Source organism: Dendrobates tinctorius, unplaced genomic scaffold (assembly GCF_039654945.1).
Source record: "Dendrobates tinctorius isolate UK_male_01 unplaced genomic scaffold, ASM3965494v1 ptg000014l, whole genome shotgun sequence".
Taxonomy (NCBI): Eukaryota; Metazoa; Chordata; class Amphibia; order Anura; family Dendrobatidae; genus Dendrobates; species Dendrobates tinctorius.
Window position 1 is genome coordinate 6732656 of NW_027361682.1, and position 20393 is coordinate 6753048.

Below are 20393 nucleotides of genomic sequence, written 5' to 3' on the forward strand. Positions count from 1 at the left end.
GGTTAAAGAGATTTTTGGTTTGGCAGGTGCCACAGAAATCGCAAGTGGTAGTGGTGATGTGGACTTTCAAATCTTGATGTCAGATCTAACAAATTTACATAAAAAATTGACTAAGACGTGGTGGAACATCAAAAGCCTAGAGAGTTTAGGTCTTATACCCCGTGGTCTGAGAGATCAGATTTTCCCAGCATGGGAGGTTGACCAAGGTTTCAAGGATATGTGGGAAAATGGTCTAAAGAAATGTTCATACATAATTATTGACATGCTTATTGAGCAGGATCGGGTGTTTTTGTCCAAGATCAGGGAAGATATTAGGGATAAGGAGTCCAAATTGGAAGTTTTTGACAAAAAAACACAGGTGGATCCTTTCAAAATCCACCGTAAGGAACTGATAGACCGCTATGAGAACGATATTATTAGGGGCAAAAAGAGCAAGTTCCAACATGATAAGACTGACCTAGATAAACAAAGAGTATTTAAGTGGTCTCACTAGGGAAAAATAAGGAGAAAAACCACTAAGACTTCTGACAATAAGACTAATGGAACCGATAATGGACTAGCACCCACCTTAAGTAGTGATTTTTTATCAACCAACACGAGCGACAGAGAAAGCAGCATAGAAGGGGGCGAAGGAAACCTAAGACCCCGCGTAAAAAGAAACAAGAATTTTCGAGCTTGGTCACCAAGCTCAAAAAGAGAAACGAGGTTCAACAATCGGAGACGTTTATAGATCCGAACCTTCGAAATGATCATAATTTTGACAAAGGTGAGCTGCGTATCATTAACCTCTCGACCTATGAACTCTCTGAGCTTGAGGTTAATCTACTTACAAAGGGATTATCTTTCTCACCTAAAAACTGCCTTGATAAATTTGAACTAACAAAAGATCTATACTTATTTTGTAGACAACTGACGTTCAAGATGCTCTATCATCAGCCGTCACTTATTGATGAACTCCCAGACCAAGATAGACAAGTATTTCGTGATCTACTAGATCTACTAAGAGAAAATGAGAGTGATCAAAGTAGAAGAAGATTTAATGGTAGACTACCGTCACAAGCAACCCCCAAATTCTCTCTGTTTCCGGTAATTCAAATCTTTTTTGACAAGACCTGTAGGGACATTAGGGGAATGAAATTAGACAAACACTGTCAAAATAATTTGAGCCAGGATGAAAGACTTGCCCTTAATAAGTTAAAAAGCAATGATCTTTTTGAAATTAAAGAAGCAGATAAGAGCGGAAATATTGTCCTTTGGCCCCAAACCATGTACTGTCTTGAAGCCAGGCTACAGCTTGATAATGTCCAACACTACCAATTACTGCCGTCCGACCCTACCACTATCTTCAAAGGACAGTTGGATAGATTACTATTGAGGGCTCACTCCTGTGGTATCATCAATAAAAAAGAATTGGATTTTCTGTCTACTAGTTACCCTGTGGTACCAACTCTATATATGTTACCTAAAGTGCATAAGTCTTTAACCAGGCCTCCAGGTAGGCCAATAATTTCGGGGTTGGGGAGACTATATGAGAAACTTTGTTCTTATCTAGACTATTTATGGGTTGGTGGGAGGAGACACATGTGTACAAACAGGACATGTTCTCCAAATTTGTGGTAAAGTGGCATCGATACATTGACAACATTGTCATCATCTGGTCTGGGACTCGGGAGCAACTTGATGTCTTTATTGGCGAACTAAATAATAACTGTTGGAATATTAGATTAACATCCTCTATTTCTTCCAGCTCAGTCGACTTTCTGGACCTGAGACTACGGATTTGCCAAAATCATATTGTCACTACGCTATTCTGTAAGGAAACGGCTACGAATAATGTGCTGCACTTTAACAGCTTTCATCCAGCACACCTACGGAAGGGAATACTGAAAGGACAATTCTTGAGACTCAGGAGGAATTGTAGCCACACTGAGGATTTTATTAAGGAATCCCGTCAACTCACTAATCGGGTACCCCCTTTCACGAAACCTAAGAGGATTATATCGCGAGCCTTTGAATTTTCAATGAATAAATCCAGAGAGGATGCCCTAAAACCATGGGTAAGAACAGCACCCAATAGAGTTAGCCTAATCACGAGGTTTAATAACCAGTGGAGCGATATATATCGGATTCTTGGGAATAATTGGGGCATTTTATTGAGGGAACCAAGATTACGGCACTTTATTGGTGAATGGCCCATAGTGGTGGCCAGGAGAGCGAAGAACTTAAATGATCACTTAACCAAAAGTCATTTTAGACGCCCTGTAACTAGAATAAGAACGGGTCATGATAACAGAGGGTCTTTTCCCTGTGGAGGTTGCTCTATTTGCCCCTTGATCATTTCAAATCGAGCTGCTTCTCTGCTTCATCTGCCCACACAGCTACAGTCGAAGGCGTACTTCAATTGTCGATCACGTAATCTGGTTTACGCCCTGGTCTGTGGATGTAACAAAATATACGTTGGGCAGAAAACGCAAGAACTGCGACGCAGAAGGGCAAAGGTAAATCCATCACCTCTGTGGCTGCTCATTTTTTAGAGCAACATGGGGGCTTCTTTGACTACTTCAGAGTTATGGGTTTAGAAGGGGTCCATATTAACATCAGGGGGGCAGTGTTACAGATGAGCGCCTCCGACAAGAAGCCAGATGGATTTACCATCTGGGCTGCCTCTCACCGGATGGCCTCAATGAGGAATTGCTGTACACCGGTTTTTACAGGAAGACCTGGACTTTTCTCTGTTTTTTCCTGTCGGACTGGTGGGCAGCAATAGCAGAGTGCCTGGGATTCCTGTTTTATTTACTCTTTTCCTCTTACAGAGACTCTCTTGTGTTTTCTTTTTCTAGATCTCTTTTGCCTAGGTCTAGTATTGAAGTGGAATCCTGAGGAATTTACAATATTTGGGGTGAAGAAATCACCATGAACCCGTAAGACTTGTGCCGCACAGATTGTCTAAAAGTTGTTGGATATTCAGTTATTTTAATTGTTGTTTCTTCTGCTTTTCTGTATTTTGAACAAGATGATCTGTTATTGTTGTAACACCCCTTTGTGGGCTAAGGACACCACCCTATGGGGCTCTGATCATATGGTTATGCTGCTAGTATATGGCCTACTGCTTTATTAAAAATTTTTATTTAATCTGTTACAAATTTGAATTTGTTTCGAAAATTCAACAACCTTTTTACAGTATTTCTTTTTGGGTTGGGCCAAACGGTTACCCTTATAGAACAACCATTGTGGTTATATTATATAACATCTATTGGAATAAGTGAATTTTGAATGGTTGTTTGTTAAACGAATATGCACTTCCATCTGTATATTACAATAATTTTTATGCGTCCTATACATGACTTGTTTTTGGCTTAGTATCTTTCTTGTGGGTCTAGGACATTATCTCATGGGGCCTTTAATACATTGTTAGGCCTCTTTCACACATCAGGTTTTCGCCGTCAGGCGCGATCCGGCGCTTTTGACAGAAACCGAATCCGGCGAAATGCAATGCCGGATCCGGTTTCCCCCCCATTGACTTGCATTTGCGCCGGATCGCGCCGGATGGCCATGCGTTTCATCCGGTTTTCGCCGGATCCGGCAATGTGTCGCGATCCGGCGTCTGGAAAAAACGGCTACTGTAACGTTTTTTGTCTCCGGCGAAAAAGCCGGACACGCCGGATCCGGCGCGTCCGTCTTTTTCACACAATGAAAGCCTATGAGCGCCGCAATGCGCCGGATCCAGCGAAAGCCGGATCCGGCGGCCGGATCCGGTTTTTTGGTCTGAGCATGCTCAGAAGCTCTGCCCACAGGAGATATATAAAAGCAAGACAATGGGACCCTCAGCCACACCCAACATGCCACCCAAGCCAAGAACCAGGAGCAGGAGAAGGCAGCAGACATCTGCAGCAGCAGCACCATCAGCACCACCCCAAATGGAGCAGCAAATGGAACATGCTGAGGAGGGGAGTCCAGCAGCAGATGAGAGACGGTAATTATCAAATCCCCCATTCCTCCAAACTAGGGCCATGGAATATCAAGATATTCATTGGCCCTTTGTTTCTCTTTATTCAACAGCCGCCAAAGAGATGCAGCAGCAGCAGCAGCAGAAATGGCATCACTGGCAGCAGCAACAGCAGCAGCAATACCCACAGCCATGGAGTCTGGCCATCAACAGGACAGCACATCTTCTTCTGGGAGCCCTCCCTCGCATCGTCAGCGTTTGACGGTAAGTTTTTATTTCCAAAATCCATCATCTCTGTAATATATGTCTATTCATTGCCTTTTATTTCAAAACAGGAATCACAAGATGAAGAGGAGCTCCCAGAAGAAGAAGGAAGGGGTGGACAGACACCTGGAGTGGGCTCACAATTGGTAAGTTTTTTGCATCAAACGCAGAAACACAACATCACACTACACACAACACATAGAAAACAATGTTCTGCAGACCACACACAGCAAACAAATGCCTACATCCAAAGACATAACATTTTTTGTTTTCTTCTCTAGTCTTCCCAATCTGGTGCTCGGCCAAGAGGTCCTCGCAGTGCCTCCCAGGGTCGTCGGCGACAGCAACGCGGCGGTCACCAGCGTGTAAGTATAAATATTTTTGCTTTGTTTTTTTGCACTTTTTATTTCATTTCTTTTGTGGAGGCTAATGTTATTTTTGTCTTTTTCTTTAACAGCCTTCACAGCGTGCTCCCGACTCTGACGGTGAGGATGGAGGACTCGATGTGGACCACCTCATCGATCTCGTCAGACAAAGGGAGCCGCTCTGGAATATGGCTGACCACCGGCATGCTGACCTTATCGTTACCCGACGACTCTGGGAGGAAATCTGTTCACTCCTTGTGGGCCGCTGGGAGGACCTCGATGTTCGGGCCCAGATTAAAGAGCGTAAGTATATACAGTACCGGTTGCTTGATGTAAACCAGTGTTTCCCGAACTCCAGTCCTCGTGGTCCCCACGGATCATGTGTTCAGGATTTCTATTTACTATGGAAATCCTGAAAACATGACCCCTGGGGACCATGAGGACTGGAGTTTGTGAAACACTGATGTTGTATACTAACCACTCCTTTCTCATTTCAGGGAACAGAATTGTGAATCGGTGGCGGTCTGTGAGGGATCGTTTCAAGAAGGAGTTCAATAAAGAGATGCGGGCCCCGAGTGGATCTGGAGGACGCAGGAGCAAGTACAAGTACGCACAAGCCCTGTCGTTCCTCCGGGAAACAATGCTCACCAGAAGGTAAATATTACACACCACATGTGAAAAAAAATGTTAGATGTAACTTTTTTTTTTCAGCCAGGGCCATACCATGTCAGTATTTTAATTGTTTTTTTTTCTCTTTATTCCACAGCACGGTGAGCAGCACTCGGGAGCCTGCACGATTGGACCCTTCTGAGGCGATCCCTGAGGAGACCGGCACCGAGGGACACTTCGACCGCCCCGGTACATCTGCACCTTCCCAGCCTTCCCACACATTCGACCCATCTGTCCCATCCACCAGCACAGGAGCATCGTGGCCGCCTACATTACATGAAGCTGCTGGTGAGGAGATCGCTTTCCCTTTATCCCACCCTTCTGCCCCTGCCACCTCTAGTACACCTGCGGGTACTGGGCGGCAGCGGCAGAGGGGTCAGGAAAAGAGTTATGCGCAAGAGTTCTTGCATCTGAATGCATCTTTCCAGAACTGTCTAAAAGTCTTGTCAGAGCAAATCTCCGCAGGCTTTCAGCAGATCAACTCCAGCATTCTGGAGGTGAAGACACTTCTGCAAACCATGCATTCAGAAGCAAGATCTTCGCCAAACCACACCTTTTTCAGGTCTGTTGTGGAGCGCATGGCAACACTATCTCCTACCCAGCAGATGCATGTAATGCATTCGTGCCACGGTGCTCTACAGCAGGTTACCTCCCAACCTCCACCTCCCACCACTGTAGTTCCTCCACCTACACCCCCTCCAGCCACTTTCCAACCTCCCCCTCCTATTACATCTGCACCCCCTCCAGCCACTTTCCATCCTCCCCCTCCTATTACATCTGCACCCCCTCCAGCCACTTTCCATCCTCCCCCTCCTATTACATACCAGCAATCTCACCAGTACCAGCAACCTCCCCAGTACCAGACATCTCCCCACTTCCAGCAACCTGCCCCGTACCAAACTCCTTCCCCGTACCAAACTCCTTCCCCGTACCAAACTCCTTCCCCATACAACTTTCCATCAACATCATCTGCTCCTACAGTCCCTGCCCAACCCTCCACTCCACCGCCCACCACCTCTTCTGCCTCCAACATGTCCACCCATTCTGTAGCTTTTTCCACACCTTCACCTCTAACTGTTCCTTCCCCACCACGATCCCAGTCCTCTCTCCACACACCCAGTGTCGAAGTGTCCCGCAGCCCCTCCAGCAGTATTTCCACCCCACACTACACAGATTTATGATGTGTTTTGTAATAAAAATGCCCATTGGGTTTAAAACCTTTATTAAAAAAAGTTTTTTGCACTTTAAAAACATTTTACAAAAAAAAAAAAAATTTTAAATAAAAGTTAAATTATCGTTTCACAATGGTTGTCTGTCTTTTCTTTCTGCGGCGAACTATGCTTAAAAAAAAGGTTAAATACAGGGTATTTCAAAGGTAAAAAGGTATTCAAAACCAGGTATATAGCTGTGGGTAAATTTTAGCTTTTTGCCACAGTTGTGTTCCTGGTTGTGTTTGAAGCAAAGTATTTCACCTAAAAAGTTGTGTTTATTGTTGGTGATTTCCTAACAATGTACACAACTTTTGTTAAAAGGTGAAATACTTTGCATAAAACACAACCAGGTACATACCTGTGGCCTAAAGCTAAAAATAGTAGACCATGACAAGATAGCCAACTTTGGTTGGCAAAGGTATATACTGTTGGTCCAGAAGGTACACAAGTTTGGTTAGGGCACAAATCTTTCACACTCTGTCATCCTGCCAGTGTACTCTGCCTTGAGGGGCCACAAGAGTCAATTTTAAAAACCGGATCCGGCGTAATCCGTCGAAAAACGGATAGAAAAACGGATGAACCGGATGAGGCGGATCCGGTTTTGTCTGTCAAGAACAAGACAGATCCGGCAGAAAACCGGATCCGGCACATCAGGTTTTACAAACCATTTGCCGGATCCGGCATTCCGGCACGACGCCGGATCGCGCCTGACGCCGAAAACCTGATGTGTGAAAGTAGCCTTATGCTGCCAATATTCTGCCTACCATCTTTTTCCAACTTTTTGGAAGATGTATTGTCTTTCAATATCTGATGCCTTGATATATTACATCTTTTAGTTAGTGGTTACTCTATGAGTAAGCCATGTGTCTATTTGAATATGTATACCTATATACCTGTCTGTATGAATTCGTATACATTTCTATCTGTATATTTGTATGCATATAGGTCGTTTCTCCTATCCATTACTGCCAATTTTGGCTATCAGTACTATCTTTAGTCAACATGAATAGGCTTAGACTTGTGTAACATACTGGATAAAATGTACTATTTAATGATATATACTTTGGCCAGGTACCCCAACCACTGTACCTGTGTTTCCTAGGTATCTCGCACTTTTGTGAAATACACACGTCCAGTGTGAATAGTAGCAGCAGTAAAATACTCTTTTGTGAGTGGGATACTGCGCATGCGCCGAATCTTACTAGAAGACTGTTGATTTGTTATACTATATCTGAGCCATATGCTAATTATAGTATTGTATATCTATATTTATATGGGTCATTCTCCATCTTTTCATTTATCTATTATTGCCAAAAATTGGCTGCTACTACAGTCATGGCCAAAAGTTTTGAGAATGACACAAATATTAATTTTTACAAAGTCTACTGCTTCATTTTTTCTAATGGCAATTTGCATATACTCCAGAATGTTATAAAGAGTGATCAGCTTAACAGCAATTACTTGCAAAGCAATATTTGCCTAGAAAATGAACTTTATCCCCCAAAACAAATTTCAACATCATTGCAGCCCTGCCTTAAAAGGACCAGCTAACATCGTTTCAGTGATTGCTCCATTAACACAGGTATGGGTGTTGATGAGGACAGGGCTGGAGATCAATCTGTCATGATTAAGTAAGAATGGACACTTTAAAAGGAGGCTGGTGCTTGGCATCATTGTTTCTCTTCTGTTAACCATGGTTATCTCTAAAGAAACACGTGCAGTCATCATTGCACTGCACAAAAATGGCCTAACAGGGAAGAGTATCGCAGCTAGAAAGATTGCACCTCAGTCAACAATCTATCGCATCATCAAGAACTTCAAGGAGAGAGGTTCCCTTGTTGCCAAAAAGGCTCCAGGGCGCCCAAGAAAGACCAGCAAGCGCCAGGACCATCTCTTAAAAGTGTTTCAGCTGCGGGATCGGGCTACCAGCAGTGCAGAGCTTGCTCAGGAATGGCAGCAGGCAGGTGTGAGTGCATCTGCACACACTGTGAGGCGGAGACTCTTGGAGCAAGGCCTGTTCTCAAGGAGAGCAGCAAAGAAGCCACTTCTCTCCAGAAAAAACATCATGGACAGACTGATATTCTGCAAGAGGTACAGGGAGTGGACTGCTGAGGACTGGGGTAAAGTCATTTTCTCTGATGAATCCCCTTTTCGATTGTTTGGGACATCTGGAAAACGGCTTATTCGGAGAAGACGAGGTGAGCGCTACCACCAGTCTTGTCTCATGCCAACTGTCAAGCATCCTGAAACCATTCGGGTATGTGCACACGTAGTTTTTAGTCTCTGCGGATTTTGTAGAGAAAACCGCAGGAAATCCGCAGGACAAAGTGCTGCGGTTTTCCTGCGGTTTATCTGCGGATTATCTGCGTTTTTTCTGCGGTTTTGCCCTGCGGTTTTACACCTCATAATGGATGAGGTGTAAAACCGCAGCGTTTCTGCACCAAACAATTGACATGCTGCGGATTGTAAACCGCAGCAAAACCGCGCGGAAAAAAACGCAGCATGTGCACAGCTTTTTTTTATTTCCATAGGAAATAAAGGTACTGTACATCGCAGCAAAATCTGCTGCGTTTCTGCAGAGCCAAAAACGCTGCGGAAACACAGCAGAATCCGCAGCGTGTGCACATACCCTTCATGTGTGGGGTTGCTTCTCAGTCAAGGGAATGGGCTCTCTCTCAGTCTTGCCTAAAAACACAGCCATGAATAAAGAATGGTACCAGAATGTCCTCCGAGAGCAACTTCTTCCAACCGTCCAAGAGCAGTTTGGCAATCAACAATGCCTTTTTCAACATGATGGAGCACCTTGCCATAACGCAAAGGTGATAACTAAATGGCTCAGGGAACAAAACATAGAGATTTTGGGACCATGGCCTGGAAACTCCCCAGATCTTAATCCCATTGAGAACTTGTGGTCAATCATCAAGAGACGGGTGGACAAACAAAAACCTTCAAATTCAGACAAAATAAAAGCATTGATTTTGCAAGAATGGACTGCTATCAGTCAGGATTTGATCCAGAAGCTGTTTGAGAGCATGCCAGGGAGAATTGCAGAGGTCCTGAAGAAGAAGGGTCAACACTGCAAATATTGACTTGCTGCATTAACTCATTCTAACTGTCAATATAACCTTTTGTTACTCATAATATGATTGCAATTATATTTCCGTATGTGATAAAAACATCTGACAAACACACATAAAAACCAGAGGGCAGCAGATCATGTGAAAATATAATATTTGTGTCATTCTCAAAACTTTTGGCCATGACTGTACTACTTTCAGTTATTGTGAATAGATATATCTTTGCATAATATTGGTCAAAATGGACCTTTTAACTATGTATGTTTAAAAACCTCCATACACTCTTTTGTAATCTTTCTGATATATGTAGCTGTCAGCTATATATGTCTTTACTCTGTGTCTCATATCTCTATAAAATACAAATGATAGTGTGAATATTTGTAGCGCTACCATACTCCTTTGTGAATGAGATATTGCGCATGTACTGGACTCTCGTAGGCGACTCTAATAAGCTACATTAGTTTTGAGCCATATTTATTTATGTTAAGAACGTTATTGGTGCTTATTTAGGGATGTCTATGTATGTCTATTCGCATATCACCGCGAGCATGCACATTCGCTAAAACAACATTGCCCACAGTGATTGTGGGCGAGATACTGCGCATGCGCCAGATTCACATATGTGACTTCCATAATATACTAAGAGCACGCAAGCGCACTATGTGTTCCGACCCCGTTGAGTGACAGCTTCCGGGTTGCCTACTATGTGTCACCACAATGCTTCACGCTGATCTCCTGCCGCCGGCTGTCAGCTGGTAAGAATCCGTTGCTAATTATTTATGCTTAAATAGATAGGCTTAGCAGAGCCAGATACGCTCACCTTGAAAAAGACACCATGACTGTCGGAACGCGTGGGTCTCTTTATTCCGTTCTTGCTGCATGGCTGACCATCAGATGACGGGGCGACCAATTTTATCTTTCTCTGACTGGACTGGTTCATGGTGATGTATTAGTCTGCCTGTCTCCATTCTGGCATAGCAGCTTTTTCCACCATTGTATTCAGAGTTTGTGAGTACAGCATACAGTGGGATTTGATTGCTAGTTGTAATCACCTTTATGTGTGTCGCCGCATTGAGAATGTGGATTATATTTTGGTCACATCTCATATATTTTTGGAGCTTTTATTAGCAGCATGCCCATATGATATATTTCCAGTGTAATAATAAATTATTGAATGGCCAGCGGTATTGTAATATTGATTGTCATATATTGCATTGTTGTGGACTATGTATGTCCTAGTCTTTTGGACTTTTTAAGTGTTTTTAATTTGTGTGTTGCTTTCTGGTTCTGTAAACAATAAACTATATATTTTTTCTAAATCCATTGGTATTGTGTATAGTGATCCTATATACAGTGGGGCAAAAAAGTATTTAGTCAGTCAGCAATAGTGCAAGTTCCACCACTTAAAAAGATGAGAGGCGTCTGTAATTTACATCATAGGTAGACCTCAACTATGGGAGACAAACTGAGAAAAAAAAATCCAGAAAATCACATTGTCTGTTTTTTTTTCATTTTATTTGCATATTATGGTGGAAAATAAGTATTTGGTCAGAAACAAAATTTCATCTCAATACTTTGTGATATATCCTTTGTTGGCAATGACAGAGGTCAAACGTTTTCTGTAAGTCTTCACAAGGTTGCCACACACTGTTGTTGGTATGTTGGCCCATTCCTCCATGCAGATCTCCTCTAGAGCAGTGATGTTTTTGGCTTTTCGCTTGGCAACATGGACTTTCAACTCCCTCCAAAGGTTTTCTATAGGGTTGAGATCTGGAGACTGGCTAGGCCACTCCAGGACCTTGAAATGCTTCTTACGAAGCCACTCCTTCGTTGCCCTGGCGGTGTGCTTTGGATCATTGTCATGTTGAAAGACCCAGCCACGTTTCATATTCAATGCCCTTGCTGATGGAAGGAGGTTTGCACTCAAAATCTCACGATACATGGCCCCATTCATTCTTTCATGTACCCGGATCAGTCGTCCTGGCCCCTTTGCAGAGAAACAGCCCCAAAGCATGATGTTTCCACCACCATGCTTTACAGTAGGTATGGTGTTTGATGGATGCAACTCAGTATTCTTTTTCCTCCAAACACGACAAGTTGTGTTTCTACCAAACAGTTCCAGTTTGGTTTCATCAGACATTCTCCCAAAACTCCTCTGGATCATCCAAATGCTCTCTAGCAAACTTCAGACGGGCCCGGACATGTACAGACTTAAGCAGTGGGACACGTCTGGCACTGCAGGATCTGAGTCCATGGTGGAGTAGTGTGTTACTTATGGTAGGCCTTGTTACATTGGTCCCAGCTCTCTGCAGTTCATTCACTAGGTCCCCCCCCCGCGTGGTTCTGGGATTTTTGCTCACCGTTCTTGTGATCATTCTGACCCCACGGGGTGGGATTTTGCGTGGAGCACCAGATCGAGGGAGATTATCAGTGGTCTTGTATGTCTTCCATTTTCTAATTATTGCTCCCACAGTTGATTTCTTCACTCCAAGCTGGTTGGCTATTGCAGATTCAGTCTTCCCAGCCTGGTGCAGGGCTACAATTTTGTTTCTGGTGTCCTTTGACAGCTCTTTGGTCTTCACCATAGTGGAGTTTGGAGTCAGACTGTTTGAGGGTGTGCACAGGTGTCTTTTTATACTGATAACAAGTTTAAACAGGTGCCATTACTACAGGTAATGAGTGGAGGAAAGAGGAGACTCTTAAAGAAGAAGTTACAGGTCTGTGAGAGCCAGAAATCTTGATTGCTTGTTTCTGACCAAATACTTATTTTCCACCATAATATGCAAATAAAAGGAAAAAAAAACAGACAGACAATGTGATTTTCTGGATTTTTTTTTCTCAGTTTGTCTCCCATAGTTGAGGTCTACCTATGATGTAAATTACAGACGCCTCTCATCTTTTTAAGTGGTGGAACTTGCACTATTGCTGACTGACTAAATACTTTTTTGCCCCACTGTATATATGCATGTTCTTTTTTCTTGTTGATTTGAGCTGTATGATACATGTGTGTGTGAGCTGTGTGTGTGATACGTGTGCGTGTGAGATACGTGTGTGTGAGCGTGAGCTGTGTGTGAGCTGTTATACCTGCGTGTGTGAGCGTGAGCTGTGTGATACATGCCTGTGTGAGCGTGGGCTACTTGTGCATGAGCTGTGTGTGAATGTGAGCTGTGTGTGTGAGCTACGTGTGTGTGTGAGGTGTGTGTGTGCGTGTGCTGTGTGTGAGCTGTGTGATACATGTGTTTGAGATACGTGTGTGATATGTGTGAGCTGTGTGATACGTGTGTGGTATACGTGTGTGTGAGCTGTGTGATACATGTGTGTGTGTGTGTGAGCTGTGTGTGTGAGCTACTTGTGTGTGTCATACATGCGTGTGTGAGCTGTGTGATAAATGGGTGTGTGATATGTGTGTGTGAGATATGTGAGCGTGAGCTACTTGTCTGTGTGAGCTGTGTGATACATGCATATGTGTGTGAGCTGTGTGAGCTGTATGATACATGCGTGTGTGTGAGCTGTGTGTGTGAGCTACTTGTGTGTGTCATACATGCGTGTGTGAGCTGTGTGATAAATGTGTGTGTGAGTTAAGTGTGTGATATGTGTGTGTGATATGTGAGCGTGAGCTACTTGTGTGTGTGAGCTGTGATACATGCATGTGTGATGTGTGAGCTGTGTGTGCGTGACCTGTGTGTGAGCTACTTGTGTGAGTGTGAGCTGTGTGTGTGAGCTACTTGTGTGTGTGAGCTGTGTGATACATACGTGTGTGAGCGTGAGCTGTGTGATACATGCATGTGTGATACGTGTGAGTGTGAGCTACTTGTGTGTGTGCTATGTGTGTGTGTGCTATGTGTGTGAGCTGTGTAACGTGTGTGAGCGTGAGCTGTGTGTGTGAGCTACTTGTGTGTGAGTTGTGTGAAACGTGTGTGAGCGTGAGCTGTGTGTGTGAGCTGTGTGATACATGTGTGTGATACGCCCTGCCCCACATGCTCAGTAAACCCCCCCACAGACAGCAAATACCCCATACACACAGCAAATACCCCCCTCCCCGTACACACATATACACACAGCAAATACCTCTCCCACACTAAATACACCATCCCTCAGTAAACACCACCCAGTAAATCCCCCCTCCTATCTCTGGTGTCTTCAGCTCCACTAACGTGGAACACTTACCACCCATCTGCACCTCTGCAGTTCCGGCAACTGGCATTAGCAGCGTGATCACGTGACATGATCAGACTGCTAACGTCTCTCTGACCCAACAGTCAGAGATTCAGTTGTACTTGTGTCTGTTAGACGCAAGTACTATTGAACACTGGGAGCTGGAGTGCGGCAGTTTCTCTGTGCCTCTGTGCAGTTTCTCTGGGAGACACTTCAGAATGCCACATTAGGTGGCCCGACTGTCCCCCCCTACTGGCTGTGCTCGGGGCACATGCCCTGGCTGCCTCCCCCTAGATACACCTCTGGCTATTAATTGCATGAAGGGTGTGAGAACAGATGATACAAGGGTCCTGGTTTTGAAGAAAATTTTATATGGGCAACACAGAAATAGTTAGATAAGTGTGTTGAGGCAATAGGCCAGTCTGAAGAAATGCATTTTTAGGGCACGCTTAAAACTGGGTATTGGGGATTAAACAAATTGTCCTTGGCAGTGCGGTCCAATGAATTGGCGCAGCACACAAGAAGTCTTGGAGACGGGAATGGGAGGTTCAGATTATTGAGAATGAGACTGAGGTTTGTCAGTGAGATTGATAAGTTTTTGATGAACTTTGAAGTGGATGGGTAACCAGTGCAACAACTGGCACAAGTTAGAGTCATCGGTGTAACGGTTGGTGAGGAATATGGTCCTGGCTGCTGCATTCAGGTCAGGTTGGAGAGGGAAGAGTTTAGTAAGAGGGAGACCAATTAGTAGAGAGCTACAATAGTCCAGACAAGAATGAACAAGAGTAACAGTAAGAGTTTTTGCAGAGCACAGCCAATTAGGAGAGACTATCACAGCCTGTATAAAAGCAGAAAATGGAACAGCAATTTTGTCTGTGGAAGGATATTAAAACTCACAGCCATAGAGACAGAGAGAAAAACACAAAGTACTGAACGATCTGTACAGATAGTGTGTGACAGCACAGAGGAAGATTATTGTGTGAGAAAAACTAATAACACAGACTCAACTGATAGTGAGAAAGTGGTAGGAGAGTCACTATAGGTAGGTGAGAAAGGGACATGAGCTGCAGATTGCTGATCATTGTGGTTATAATGCTGCTGCTACAATTTATTTACACTTTTGTTCTATTTATGCAAAAGTAAGCCACCAATAATGCTGGAAAAAACAATAACATTGTGACTGACTCACAAGTTGTGCATGTCACACACAGTGCTGAGTTTTGGCAAACCTGTTTTATAAATACAAATTGATATACGTACATGCCGCACCAATACTTCAGTCTGTGGTCTGTTACTGTTTTTCTTTCAGTGTTTTCCTTGCACTTTCTAGTAGCTCCTTTATGGGAACGGGCAATATCGTAAAAAAAATTACAAAAGAGAAGTGAAAAAACTTCAGGAGATTTTCTCTTCTCTCCTGGACTCTGCCTGATCACAAAACAGGCATGTTTATTGGAACATTTTAGAACACACACGGCTCCGCTCCATACACATCATACACACACCGCTCCGCAGCCATCACATACACATAGCTACGCTCCGTGCACATCATACACACATGGCTCTGCTCTGTACATATCTTACACAACTCTGCGCCATACACACAGTTTTAGACAAAATGGGCCCCTGTGCAAAAGTTTAAAATGGGGCCTCAAATGCCCACATATTGCACCAGCACACAGAAACATTTTGGCTACATTCACATGTGCTGAGTTCAGGCTGTTAAACGAGCGTCATTGACAAAATTCATGTCTTTGTTTGCCGGGCTCTGCACACTGCCTGAGAAAGAACAATGGGCACAGAATGATCATGACATGTTTACCAGTGATGGGCGAGCACTAAAATGCTCGGGTGCTCGGTACTTGGGTTGAGCATATTGGAATGCTCGGGTGCTCGAATCGAGTAATTAGCCCAATGTAAATCTATGGGAAACTCGAGCATTTTTCTGGCGGCCTCCCTGGCGGTCTGCAGAGGGAATACAAATTGTGGAAATCGATGGGAACAGCATGGGGAAGACCCCTGGAAGCATTGCTGACTCCCAGGTCACTGCTGTGAACAATGTTGTCAAAGTCTTACGCTACTTTTACAGACTCACAATAAAACATGCAAAAACAAAAACAAATGGATTTTCCTGGGACATTTGTTAAGGAACATCCTTTCCAGGGTAATGAATTGTATATAAGGCAAAATAAATAACCAAAAACAAAAATGCTCCTCCACATCTTGGTCTGTGTTCACAGGTAGTGTTTTTTGATGCGTTTTTGAATTTTAGCATTGCTTTCAACCAAGACAAATGCATTCTCTGGGAAATGTCATTTTAACACTTTACAAACTCATCTGGCCATGTGGTGTGTGCCACATCATCAGGCACATCCTGTTTCTTTTATGAAGGAGGGACTCTGAAAGTGAAAGTAACAAAGCCTATTTTTATAGGGCCGTCAGGCAGCCTTTACAATTCTTAAAGGGCAAGCAAGTCGGCCCTCACTATTCTTAGAGAGCCATCAGTCGGCTATGCTTTGTTGTTCCCATTATTAAAGTGGGTTTCCTATATTGTTATTGCGTATGCAGTAAGTGGCAGGGCTGTCCAAAATTTGGACTCACTGCAATACCCCTTTGAAGAGACATACAAGAGGGCCTCCTTAATAAATGTTCCCATTATTAGGAAGTGAGTTTCCCATACTGTTTGCCTATGCAGTGAATGCAAAGGCTGCCAAAAATTTGGAGGCACACCAAGGTCCCTTTGAAGAGACGTAGAGGAGGGCCTCATGAAAAAATGTTCCCATTATTAGGAAGCAGGTCTCCCATAGTGTTTGCCTAAGCAGTGAATGCAAGGGCTGCCAAAAATTTGGAGGCACTCCAATGCCCCTGGGAAGAGACGTGAAGGAGGGTCTCATAAAAAAATATTCAAAATAGAAAGGAGCTGGTCTCCTATACTTGTAATGCCCATGCATTAAGTGTATGGGCTGTCAAACATTTACCCCTGGGGGGTATACATGAACAGACTGTATAACAAATTTTTTTGCGGGCATCATAAACACCCTTTAAAAAAATTATGTGGGTGTTGCATCTCGGACCATGGTCACCCTGGTGATATGGTAGTGGATGAGAATGAGGAGAAGGAGGAGGACAACAGCAAATAGCCAAAATCAGGAAGTGTATACCCATGTGTGGGTGTGAAAAGGTGCATGGGAATAGACCTCCCAAAAAAGACACTGGATTTGAGTTTATGTTAGACTGCTATCATTCGGTGGGGTTGAGAAGTCTGGCCCAATCCAGCCCTTATTTATTTTTATAAGCGTCAGCCTATCAACATTTCCAGTTGACAGGCGGATTTGCTCATCAGTTATAATTCCACCAGCGGCACTAAAAACCCGCTCTGACAAAAGCAGCAGGGCAGGCCAGGACCTCCAAACCTCCAAGGCGTAGAGCCACGTGTCCAGCTTGGATACCCAATATTTATAAGGCACAGAGGAATCACGGAGGATGTTGGTACGGTAAGCAAGGTACTCCCTTAGCATCTTCCCAAACTTTGCACTCCTTGTGACAGTACTCCGCGCTTCAGGGCCTGTGCGATGGGAGGGTCTGAGAAAACTCTCCCAGAACTTTGACAGTGTTCCCCTGCCTCTGCTGGATTGGAGTTGTGTCCCTCTCGCCTGTACTCCTTGGTTGTTCAAAGAACTATGACCTCTGCCGCCATTGTTTTCAGATGGGAATTTGTTTTAATAATTCCACAACAAGGGCCTTCTGGTACTGCCCCATTTTAGTAGACCTGTCCGCCTTAGGAAAAAGCGATAAAGTTCTCCTTGTAGAGTGAGTCTAGAAGCGTCACCAACCAGTAATGACTGTCACCCAAAATTTTGAGAACACAAGGGTCATGGGAAAGGCAGCGTAACATAAACTCAGCCATGTGAGCCAGGCTGCTAACAGGCAAGAATTCCGTGTCCTCACCAAAAGTATGACTGACCATGCTCTCCTCCACCTCCCTGTCCTCAGGCCATTCATGCTGAATAGATGGTATGACAGTTGTGTAGGTAGTACCATCAATAGCACATGAAACTAGCTCCTGTTCCTCCTCCTCCTTCTCATTGTCACCCAATCCACGTTGGGATGAGATGAGGCTGGGCGGTGTGTAATCACCCTGTATGGTTCCTTGCTCCTTCTCATTGTGCTCCACCTGCAATGCATCCTCTTTGATTGTGAGCAGAGAGAATTTTAGAACACAGAGAAGGGGGATGGTGATGCTAATTATGGAGTCATCATCACCATTTTGGTAGTGTCCTCAAAGTTTTGGAGGATGGTACATATGTCTGACATCCATGTCCACTCCTGAGGTCTTATGTGTGGAGACTGAACTAAATACCGACAGCCTTGTTGATGCTGGTAGTCAACAACTGCCCCCTACTGCTCACACATCCTTCCCAACAGTTGCAGTGTAGAGTTCCAATGCATGGGGACATCACACACCAGTTGGTGAACCGGAAGCTGCAAACGCTGCTGAAGCATGGCAAGGGCAGCAGAAGCTGTAGCTAACTTTCTAAAATGGGCACACAGGGGGTGTACTTTGACGAGCAGATCCGGCAGCTCCGGGAAGGTTTTAAGAAATCACTGAACCACGAGGTTAAGCACATGGGCCAGGCATGGTACGTGTTTGAGCTTGCCTCGCCTCAGAGCTGCCACCAAGTTCTGGTTACTGTCACACACACCCATGCCTGGCTGTAGGTTCAGCGGTGTCAGCCACAGATCTGCCTGCTCTTTCAGAGCGGTCTACAACTCTTCAGCATTGTGCAGTTTGTCACCTAAGCATGTTAGCTTCAACACAGCCTGTTGCCGCTTCGCTGAGGCAGTGCTTCCAGCTTGTAACTGATGTGGTCATTTAGGAGATGGAGGCTGAAGAGGAGGAGGATGAGGTGCAGGAGCTGTAGACTGTGAGGGCAACACTGATTGACCTAGGGCCCACAATCCTCAGCGTCGGGAGAATGTGCTGCATCCCAAGGTCCGACTAGGTCCCGGCTTCCACTATGTTAATCCAGTGTGCCGTCAGTGAGATGTACTGTGCCTGCCCTCAAGCACTTATCCACGTGTCCGTGGCTAAGTGGACTTTCCTAGCAACTGCATTGTTGAGGGCACGGCTAATGTTGTGGGACATGTGCTTGTGTAATACGGGGACGGCACACCGGGAGAAATAGTGGCGGCTGGGGACCGAGTACCGAGGGACTGCCGCCACCATCAGGTTGTGGAAAACTTTCAACTCCACGAGCTTGAAATGCAACATTTCAAGAGCAAGCAGTAGCAAAACGTGGGAATTTAGTAGTGTGGCCTTTGGGGCATTGGCTGCGTATTTGCGTTGCGTTCCAAGGACTGGGGTATGGACAACTGAACACTGTGCTGGGTCAAGTACGTGGACATGCTTGCTGATGGTGCTTGTTGAGTGTGTGCAACCACAGGTGCAGTGCAGGAGGCATCTTTGCATGCACCATGGACAGGGGATTGGCTTGCATGCACAACAGCGGAAGAAGCAGTGGTGTCACACGCATACACTGTTCCTGGACCCAGGGGTTCAGCGCACAAAGTCGGGTGCTTTGCTGCCATGTGCCTGATCATGCTGGTGGTGGTCAGACTGGTAACTTTGCTACCCCTGCTGATGCTGGCCTGGCAGGTGGTGCAAATGGCCTTTTTGGGGTTACCGGCAGAGTCTTTAAAAAACAACCAGACACGGGAAGACCTAACAGTTGTACTGGCAACTTCTGTCATGTTGGTGTTACGGGGAATGGTTTCCCGCCTTCTGTCTGCGGCTCCACACTGCTTCTTCCTGCTTGTTGTGCTGCTACGCCTCCCTCCCCCTATGTACTGCTGTCCTCGCTCTGCATGTCCTCCTGCCAAGTGGGTCAATTACTATATCATCCACCACCTCGTCTTCCACTTCCGCACCCTGGTTCTCCTCCTGACTTTCTGGCAATTGTGTCTCATCATCGTCCACCTCTTATGACACTTTCCCACTATTGCCTTTGTGTGACCGTGACTGCTCAAATATTTAGGCATCGCTACATGCGATCTCTTCTTGCCACGCTTCAAGTGGACTGGGCGAGAGGCCCAAACCTATAAATGGAAAAGTGAACAGCTCTTTGGAGTGTCCAAGTGTGGGATCAGTTGTCTCCGGGTATTCGGCATGGTAGGAGGAAGGTGGATCAGGGTGAGGAATATGCGGTCCAGACTCACGGCTACTGAGACTTGACTTTGTGGAATACAGGGTGGTGGTGGCAAAGTGACTGGAAGCATTATCCGCTATCTAACCAACAACCTTTTGACACTGCTCTGGTTTCAATCGTGGTGAGTTGTGTTCCCCTAGTTATTGGGACAGGAATGTCAGGCGTGAAGATGTGGGTGTTTGTTGTTGCACAATTTTAGCTTGGCCTTGGCCTCTGCATGCACCATTGCCATCATCATCATGTCCAGTTCCCCATCCCTTGCCACGAACCTTGCCCATTTTAAATGGAGGACAATATTTTCCACGTTTGCTACAAATGGCTGACTTTGGAGTGAACTTATAAGCGATCCATGTGACGGACAAACCACAGTTTTAAATAACTGGCCTGTTGGTAACTATTTTTAACAGAAAACTGATGTCAATAACTGCGCTAACACATTGCAACAAAATTTAAATGGAGGCCAGAAATGGCAGAATTTTGAGCGCAATATATATGTGTTCTGT

General features: G+C 44.8%; 1 protein-coding gene across 1 annotated transcript in view; it reads left to right on the forward strand.

Moving 5' to 3' along the window:
- Positions 1-20393, forward strand: part of LOC141070615 (uncharacterized) — a 93696-nt gene that overhangs the window by 34251 nt on the left and 39052 nt on the right. The window contains exons 5-6 of the mRNA XM_073559566.1: positions 278-472; positions 601-1440. Of these exons, the coding sequence (XP_073415667.1) occupies positions 278-472; positions 601-1440 (1035 nt within the window). The remainder of the gene's footprint in view (positions 1-277; positions 473-600; positions 1441-20393) is intronic.